We start from the raw sequence: 10,289 nt of genomic DNA on the forward strand, positions 1-10,289 counted from the left end.
TTCATTTCTGATCTAGGTGTAATACCTAGTGCATCGGGTCCAATGAAAATCTTTTGTGACAATACTGGAGCAATAGCCTTGGCGAAGGAATCCAGATTTCACAAGAGAACCAAGCACATCAAGAGACGCTTCAATTCCATTAGCGATCAAGTCAAGGAGGGAGACATAGAGATTTGCAAGATACATACGGATCTGAATGTTGCAGACCCGTTGACTAAGCCTCTTCCACGAGCAAAACATGATCAGCACCAAGACTCCATGGGTGTTAGAATCATTACTATGTAATCTAGATTATTGACTCTAGTGCAAGTGGGAGACTGAAGGAAATATGCCCTAGAGGCAATAATACAGTTGTTATTTATATTTCCTTATATCACGATAAACGTTTATTATTCATGCTATAATTGTATTAACCGAAAACTTAGTACATGTGTGAATACATAGACAAAATAGAGTGTCCCTAGCATGCCTCTACTTGACTAGCTCGTTAATCAAAGATGGTTAAGTTTCCTAACCATAGACATGTGTTGTCATTTGATGAACGGGATCACATCATTAGAGAATTATGTGATGGACAAGACCCATCCGTTAGCTTAGCATTATGATCGATTAGTTTTATTGCTATTGCTTTCTTCATGAGTTATACATATTCCTCTAACTATGAGATTATGCAACTCCCGAATACTAGAGGAACACTTTTTGTGATATCAAACGTCACAACGTAACTGGGTGATTATAAAGATGCTCTACATGTGTCTCCGAAGGTGTTTGTTGAGTTGGCATAGATCGAGATTAGGATTTGTCACTCAGTGTATCGGAGAGGTATCTCTGGGCCCTCTCGGTAATGCACATCACTATAAGCCTTGCAAGCAATGTGACTAATGAGTTAGTTACGAGATGATGCATTATGGAACGAGTAAGAGACTTGCTGGTAACGAGATTGAACTAGGTATGAGGATACCGGCGATCGAATCTCGGGCAAGTAACATACCGATGACAAAGGGAATGACATATGTTGTTATGCGGTTTGACCGATAAAGATCTTTGTAGAATATGTAGGAGCCAATATGGGCATCCAGGTTCCGCTATTGGTTATTGACCGAAGATGTTTCTCGTCGTGTCTACATAGTTCTCGAACCCGTGGGGTCCGCACGCTTAACGTTCGATGACGATTTGTATTATGAGTTATGTGTTTTGGTGACCTAAGTTTGTTCGAAGTCCCAGATAAGATCACGGACATGACGAGGAGTCTCGAAATGGTCAAGAGGTAAAGATTGATATATTGGACGAAGGTATTCGGACACCAGAAAGGTTTCGGGACGTTTCAGATATTTATCGGGGAACCGAGGGGTTACCAATACCCCCCGGGGAAGTTATGGGCCTTATTGGTCCATAAGGGAGTAGGAGAGGGCAGGCCGCAAGGTGCCCCCCCAAGGCAGTCCGAATTAGACTAGGGGGAGGGGGCAGCTCCCTCTTTCCTTTCCATCTCCCTCTCCTTCCCTCCTCCCCCCTCTTGGAATAGGAAAGGGAATCCAACTAGGATTGGGAATCCTAGTTGGACTCCCCCCTTGGCGCACCCTCCTTGGTCGTCGGCCTCCTCCTCCCCCTCCTTTATATACGTGGCCAGGGGGCACCCCAAAGCACATCAATGTTCTTAGCCGCGTGCGGTGCCCCCCTCCACAGTTTACCACCTCGGTCATATTGTCGTAGTGCTTAGGCGAAGCCCTGCACGGATCACATCATCAACACCGTTGCCACGCCGTCGTGCTGACAGAACTCTCCCTCGACCCTCTACTAGATCAAGAGCTCGAGGGACGTCATCGTGCTGAACGTGTGCTGAACACGGAGGTGCCGTACATTCGGTACTTGGATCGGTTGGATCGTGAAGACGTTCGACTACATCAACCGCGTTACTAAACGCTTCCGCTTTCGATCTACGAGGGTACGTGGACACACTCTCATGTCTCGTTGCTATGCATCTCCTAGATAGATCTTACATGATCGTAGGAATTTTTTTGAATTACTACGTTCCCCAACAAAATCCAACCACCCAGATTGCTCCAATGGTGAGCGCTTAACATGTTTAACATGCAATTAATATCATACTCTCTCCATTCTCTTATACAAGGCCACTGTGAAAAATACATTTACTATACAAGGCCACAAACAGTAATCAAGGTAAAAATTAATGAAGTTTCCTTGTACTAGCAACTTATTTAATTCTTGCATGCATGTAGTCATACTGACACTTAGACTAGCCACAATGGGTAGTAACATAGAGTAGTAACATCGACATGTTACTAGTCTATGTTACTACCTCTATAGTGGGGAGTAACATATGCGTGGTAACATGCAACACTTCATTTATTAGGCTATAGACACATCTTGCCTTGATATGTGTGATGTTACTACTACTAGTAACTAGCTAGCTATGTTACCACTTTTCTCTCTTTCTTTATTTATTGCTTGCCACACCATCTATTTTATCTAGATATGTGTGATGTTACTACCTATGTTATTCCCATTGTGGGTAGTCTTAGGCTAGTCATAGTGGGAGTAACTTAACTAGTAACATAGTAAGTTCCAAGACAAATTTGCTTATGTGACATGTATTTAATAAGGAGAGATGTGTTAGGGTAAAATAATACTACCTCCGTTCTCGTTTGTTGGCCCCTTTGTAATTTGTGCAAATTTTGACCAAAGATTTAACTAACAAAATGTCAATGCATGTCAAAAAAAATTATGTCGTTGAATTCATATTTGAACATAGTTTTTAATGAACATAGTTTTTAACGATATAATTTTTGGTGACATGCACAAACATTTTGTTAGTTAAATCTATGGTGAAAAATTGGCACAAAATATAATGGGACCAATAAACCAGGACGGAGATAGTATGTTACTGTAACATAGCGCTTCCCAAGAGAAAATGAGTGTACAAGCTAATAAATGAAGTCATCTATGACACCACTACCATGTTACTTTGCACTATGGGGGTACTAACTTAGACCAGTGTCATATGCATGTCACCAATATAAATTACTCCCCACTATGACCAGCCTTAGCTACTTCCTTCCCGTTCCTTCCTTGCATGCAAGCGGGCGTATTAATGATCCCGATAAAGAAAAAAAGTTGATTTGCAAAGCATTCATCAAATTTTGGCTTGATACTTGTAATCTAAGTTTGTGGCTTTGTATAAGGAAATGGAACTAGTACCAAATATCACCGTCAACCTTATTCACATAGATAACCAAAAATAATGTCTTATCTTTTGTCTTTATGCAATTAATACACTGCCTAGTATTAAGGTGCTTTTCACGTATGTATCTCCTACTAGTTCTTTACTAGAACATGAAGGCGCGCATTGCCGTGCCCGCCTATTTTTAAGAAAAAATGTAGAAATATAGAAGAAAATATATACGGTGAAATTCACAAAAACTTGAGAAGTTGTACCACATTTAAATTTTGGATGTAAATTGCAATTAAGTCACTTTTTTTTGTTTGGCTGTGAATTAGAGTCAAGTCACATTGTATTCAATGTTTGGCTGTGAATTAGAAGTGGAGACAAATGACATACGAGTACCAACAAGAAGAATGGGGTAAGTTAGAAAACAATAAAAAAATACACAACGGTGATTGGTGCAATGAATCCATAAATAAAATATATAAAATAATAACACTGATTTGCACACTCCACCCAACAATTATATAATCAAGACGACATAGACATTTGTATAGCAAATACGCCAATATGGTTCATGTCGCAACGTACGTTAAGCCAGCTATACTCAACCTTAGACTTCATCCTCGATCTGTAATGCCAAGACAATAGTGGACATCCTTTCACACGTACAAGAATACAAGAAACATAATCTCTAAGTGGTAGTTTAGACTAAAGAAAATGACAAAAATCAATGGCCCCGCTAAATTTAAGCTGGGTTCAATGAGCACTGAACTGCAACATGGAATTCAAACAAGAGAACATTAAGTACGAACCTAGACAGAGAAAATATAAGAATGCCATCTAAAATAAATTGGAAGAACACACACACCCATGACTACTAAAATATACCATGACAACAATAAATCTGATGGCTCTTGGCTCTGATCCAATATTGGCACCTACAAAAGAAGAAGAAAAAATTTCACACTACCTTGTTTCATCCCTTAGAGCTGAACCTATGGTCAGCTGAAGATGCTTGTGCCTCAGAAAATCTTTAACAGATAAGATGGTTTGCTTCATATGTTTCTCCATGGTATAAGTTAATGTTTTAGGGTTCCGTTTTTGCAATCAATGTCAGGATCAACCCTCTGTAGCAAATGCTTAACTTGTAGAAACATGTCATTATCACTTGTACCTTTTGGTTGTCTTGAGTAATCTCATTCCTCCATTGCGGCAGAGAGACGAGCCGACAATCACAACAGAAGCGTCACTAAGCAACATGAACCTTCCTCGAGTAGGGTATGCCTTCTTTTTCGGTGTGGAGTAGGATATGCTGATCAATGAACATGTATGATAGCAAGAAGTGCATGCATAATCGTGGTGAATTCATTAAAACCAAGGCAGCCAGTTGTTTGGATGCACCCTAGACCTTGAGATGCCACACGGCTCCACAAATACTGTACAACATACCATAAACGAAATCAACATCAATACACGGCATGAGGTGAGACCGTTAGAGCACCGAGAAGCTGCCACTACCTGTATGTGGCCTGTGCGGGATTTTTTTTTGGAGAGAAGCAGGAGATTTGGATGGATCGGACTGGAAAGCAAACCATCTTTGGGTGTCCTTCCTTGTATCTAGCATAGCTCGCTGAGAAGTTCTCGGGCGGTGGTGCCTCCTTGGCGTCTTCTCTTCCCTCATCGAGGCTCTGCCATGGAAGGGAAGAAGGTACTACCGCGGCACCGATCTGCATCGTCAGGAAGGTTATGGAAGGGAGGCGAAAATGGGAGATGCGTTTGAACCATGAGCTCCATCGCCATGGCCTACACCGCCGCCGGCCGCACGGGGATGGGAAGCTTTGGTGCGTCATCCTCTCGCAACAAACTTGCAGCCCACATAGGATGTCAGCCCGATTAACAACAACGCGCCCAGGTCGGTTTGCAGAGTAGCGGCCTGGTTATGTTGGGCCGTCCCGTGAACGCGCTGTGACGGGGTAAAAAATGGTACCACGGGACGCTGGGGTAATCTGGACTCTCAGTAAGTTTGATCGGATGGTTGAGGATGTCAAATCGATGTGGGAAGGCGTAGCTAGCTGAGTTTTACTGTTTAGTAAATATAAAGGAGAAAATAAATAATAAATAAATAAAACACACCTAAAAAGGAAGGAGAAAGGAAAGAGGGACGCACACCGACAGGCAGGCATCGATGGAGATGAAAGTCTTCTTCATCCTGGAGCGTTATATAACCCCCTCATTTTCCAAGCCCAAACCCACACCTCTCACTACTCCCACCCCTACCACCACCTCCAGGAACAGCGAGATCCAGGGCTCGAGATCGAGATCCCGGCCAGGCAGCAATGGCAGGGACGGTGACTGTGCCCGGATCGTCGGTGCCATCGACGCCGCTGCTCAAGGACGAGCTGGACATCGTGATCCCGACCATCCGCAATCTCGACTTCCTCGAGATGTGGCGCCCCTTCTTCCAGCCGTACCACCTCATCATCGTCCAGGACGGCGACCCCAGCAAGGTCATCAAGGTTCCCGAGGGCTTCGACTACGAGCTCTACAACCGCAACGACATCAACCGCATTCTTGGCCCCAAGGCCTCATGCATCTCCTTCAAGGACTCCGCGTGCCGCTGCTTCGGCTACATGGTCTCGAAGAAGAAGTACGTCTTCACCATCGACGACGACTGCTTCGTAAGTTCCTTTGTAACTTTCCCTCTGTGCACAAAGCCAAATTACTCTCGTTTCCTAGTCGCTCCTGCTGGCGATTGTTCGAATTCTGCGCGGATCTGTGGGAAAATTAGGATTGTTGCCCCGGATCTGGGTCTCCTTCGTTCTAATTTCTCCAGATCTGGCTTGATCAGATCTGGATCTAGGAACCCGCAATCAGTCAGCTCAACAATAAAGTGTAGCCTGTCAGATCCTCAGCCGTATCAGATTTGAGCAGCAGCTGCTTCTGGGACACAGACAAGCAGCCTCGGCCTTGCTTGCATTGGCTGGTTGAGGATCCAGTAAAGTGATCTCTGTGATCGTAGTATAATTAATTTTCTCCATCTGATGCATGTGGTAGGTAGCCCATCTGTGAAGAGTCTTTTTTTCATCTGGTTAGAAGTTCTAGTTTATGTGATTCGGTCGTGTAACACGAGTTGGCATATTCAGTTAGTAACCAAACAACGCATTGCAAGTATTTAGTGTCAGTTTCAGTTGGTCCACGATATTTGCTTCAGATCCGAGAAACACCGTTGTAGGTCAATTTCAGTTTAGTCTCTGTAATTGTTTCGATTGTAAAATAACAATGCTTCATCCTTTTGAGATCCACACCATATGGTCTCCACTAGATCTTGCCTTTCCTGATGAAGCAATCAAGTGGGAGTAAACTGTTGTATTCTTCCGATCAGTGTCTTGTGTGTTGCTTCAACTGAAATTTATTGGTCCTCTTTGGAAATAGGTGGCCAAGGACCCATCTGGCAAAGACATCAATGCTCTTGAGCAGCACATCAAGAACCTCCTCAGCCCGTCCACACCGTTTTTCTTCAACACCTTGTATGACCCCTACCGTGAAGGCGCGGACTTTGTCCGTGGATACCCCTTCAGCCTTAGGGAGGGTGCCCCCACCGCGGTCTCTCATGGCCTTTGGCTGAACATCCCTGACTATGATGCACCCACACAGATGGTCAAGCCTCGTGAGAGGAACAGCAGGTACTGCATTTTGTTAGCAATGCTGATCTGCTGCTAATCAGCAATCATTGTATTGCATCAAGAATTGCTGTTGATCTCTTATATTTTGTTCAGGTATGTTGATGCCGTCCTGACTATTCCCAAGGGAACACTGTTCCCCATGTGTGGCATGAACCTCGCCTTTGACCGTCAGCTCATTGGCCCTGCAATGTACTTTGGCCTCATGGGTGATGGCCAGCCTATTGGTCGCTACGATGATATGTGGGCTGGATGGTGCGTCAAGGTATGTATTTATTTAACTGAACTACAACTTGTATTTACACTTAACTTTAGAAATGAAATCTTTTCATCTCAAAAAAAAAAAGGAACTGAAGAAATGAAACTGATACAACTGTGTAAACTTCAGGTCATCTGCGACCACTTGAGCCTTGGAGTGAAGACTGGCCTGCCATACCTGTGGCACAGCAAGGCTAGCAACCCATTTGTCAACTTGAAGAAAGAGTACAAGGGCATCTTCTGGCAGGAGGACATCATCCCCTTCTTCCAGAACGCCACCCTCTCCAAGGAGTGTGACACAGTCCAGAAGTGCTACATCTCACTCTCGGAGCAGGTCAAGGAGAAGCTTGGCAAGATTGACCCTTACTTCGTGAAGCTTGCTGATGCCATGGTCACCTGGATCGAGGCCTGGGACGAGCTGAACCCATCTGATGCTGTCGTTGCTGCTGGGAACGGCAAGGCAGCAGCCAAGTAGGCTGGCTGGGGAGCCAAGAAGAGTGTATGGTTGGGGCCTAGATATAGCTCTTTTTGAGAAAGAGATTACTGAAGCAGCTTTTATAATTCTTTCATGTTATGCTGGTGGTTCTTTTGTAGCTGGACAAGGATTTGTTATCATTTACATAATTCAAGACAATAATATTTATCATGTATTTTTGAGAAATCAAGCACCCTTTGTTATTGTCGTGAAATTATTTTCGTTGAGCATCACTCATTTGTTCTTTGGCTTAATTTTCCCTAACGAGAAAATAATCTGTTTTTTAATCACGCACTGACAAACACGCCAGGGGGTGGGGACGGATAGCGAGGAAGGACTGCCGCAATGGCGACCAGCGGCGTGCCCGCGATTGGTGCAATTCCGTTCTTCACTTTTATTCTCGACTCCCCAGCCTTTTACTTTTACTGTTCTCCCCTTTATTCTTGACTCCCCAGCCTTTTACTTTTATCGAAGGGTTGGACGTACTTTGTTGCGGTTTTCATAATGTTTTTGCTCCCTCTGTTTTAAAATGTAAAGTGTATTAGTTATTTAGAAAGTTAAAGCTTTTTATTTTTAGAGAAATATACCAATACCCATATTATCAAATTAGTATCATTATATTCATCATGAAATGAATTTTATATTTTATTTATTTAGTAGAATCGTGGATGTTGAGATATTCTTGGCTTTGAACTTGGTCAAAGTTAAAAAAAACTTGACTTATCAAAAAACAAATACACCTTATATTTTGGAATGAGTGAGTATTTCGTTTGGTGAGTGTGAGAGATGATGAAATGTGCAGTGTTTTGATGGGCCTTAGTATGATTTTATGTTATTTGCTAATCAATCTATACTTATGTGCGGTATAAGTTTCTGCGTCGGTGTCTGCACTTACTATATTTCGTACTATATTTGTACTATAATATTACTTCATCCGTTTTGTTATATTTGATGTATTTGTTTTTTGATAAAATTTCACAATCCAAGGTACATTTCCTCTAATTCCATACTACAATATTACTCTATCTGTTTCTTTATATATGGTGTATTTGTTTTTGATAAAATTTCACAATCTAAGATACATTTCTTCTAATTTTGTTTTTAGCCCTAAAAAAAGTATCTCCCCTATGATTGTTGATTGCATGTACATCTCCTTTTAGAGAAAAAAAAGAAATTATCTCTTTTCTGATTGCGTGTATCTCTTTTTTTACTAGGCTAAATGATTTGCTTATAATCAACTAATTAGTTGTCGGGGGGATGGCCCCCAGACAGGCAACGGAATCCGGAACCTTTCCAAAAACATCGGGGCAAGCAAAGCCCCTCAATTTGGCTCGCCCTGGCCGGCTCCCAGCGCGACCCGGCCAAGCGCCGCAACCCGGCCGGCTGGCTGGCGCATGCCGACCGTCCGCGAGAAGTCAACCCACGGCAACAAGTAAGCATGGCTACAGTGCGCCCCCTTTGCTCCGGCCCCGACGGGCGCGGCTGCCGTGCCGACCAAGCCACTGCCCGGGGCGGGCAGCGCCTCGGAGGCACAACTCTGTAGCAAGGCGGCGCTGCCGTCCCACGACGTCGGGCGAGGCATGCCACAATACCCAGCAGCCGGTCGACCTGCGCCCGCAGCCCCGGTACGGCCCGCACCCGACGGACCCGGCGGCCCCCACCGTCGGCTCCTAGACACTGATGCCAGGGCCCCACACCCATGTATCTTTACCATTGTAACCACGGGGGGCCAGCCTATAAGACCCCCGGAGCCCCTCCATGCAGAGGGTCGATTCTCTAGTTTAGCACAAACACACATCCACCCATATAGAGGAGAAGCAATGCATGCATTGGCCTGTCTTCCTCCCCTCAAACAGCTCTAGGAGCAAGCCTGTATCCACTTCGTATAAACCATACTCGGTAGTACTAAGGGGTATTATCTCTCCGGAGAGCCCTGAACCTGGGTACGTCTCGTGTCTCACACTTGTGTGTACCAACCTTGCCTCTGGAGCCCACCGGTGCCCTTGTGCCTGTCCCCTCTTTTAGCCATCCTATGGCATCTGCCGTGAGATCACCACGACAGTTAGCGCCCACCGTGGGGCAGCTAGCGGCACCGGCCGGAGTCACGTTCCAGACGGGGCCCTTCACCAACTCCGGCGAGCGCATCATGCACGGCTTGGTTCCCGCGCTCGACGCGGTGCCGGCCGGCTTCGCCGGCTCGTCTGTCGTCCCCTTCGGCGCGCTGCGCGTCTCCGTCGCGCTCGTCCCCGAAGAGCACCCCAGCGAGGTGCTCGACGTCACCGACTCGCCCGTCCCCCTCGCCTGTGACATCTCCAGCGACATGGAGGACCTCTGCACCCGCGTGGAGGTGCTTGTTACTGATTCCGGCTCCACCTCGTCCAGCGCAGCGAAGAAGGCCTCCGCGGTCAATGCTGCAGCCGCTCGCGCCAGCACGACCGACCCGCTGCGCGCAATACTGCAGAACCTCAGCATCCCCATCACCACTGACGTCGACTCCACCCATGCCATGGCCCGGCTCGACGAGGAACGCGTGCGCCTGCTAGACGAGGCCACGACGCGTGCTGCTACGTAGCGCCGATTGGAATCCGTCCAGCGGGAGTGCGACGCCGCGTACGGCTTCACGCTGGCCACACCTGAACCCAGCCGGGTCACCGAGGTGCGGACTTGCAGCGCTGCCATCGGCCGCGCGCTG

The 10,289-nt window shown here is 45.7% G+C and overlaps 1 protein-coding gene across 1 annotated transcript; it reads left to right on the forward strand.

Annotated features, from left to right (window-relative positions):
- Positions 1–5,426: 5,426 nt before the first annotated feature.
- LOC123097184 (UDP-arabinopyranose mutase 1) lies at positions 5,427–7,787 on the forward strand. The gene is made up of 4 exons (XM_044518912.1): positions 5,427–5,862; positions 6,617–6,867; positions 6,961–7,129; positions 7,253–7,787. Exons 1-4 carry the CDS (start codon positions 5,521–5,523, stop codon positions 7,595–7,597), a joined length of 1,107 nt encoding a protein of 368 aa, XP_044374847.1. The 5' UTR covers positions 5,427–5,520; the 3' UTR covers positions 7,598–7,787.
- The last annotated feature ends 2,502 nt before the right edge of the window (positions 7,788–10,289 follow it).

This window comes from Triticum aestivum, chromosome 4D (genome assembly GCF_018294505.1).
Source record: "Triticum aestivum cultivar Chinese Spring chromosome 4D, IWGSC CS RefSeq v2.1, whole genome shotgun sequence".
Lineage (NCBI taxonomy): Eukaryota > Viridiplantae > Streptophyta > Magnoliopsida > Poales > Poaceae > Triticum > Triticum aestivum.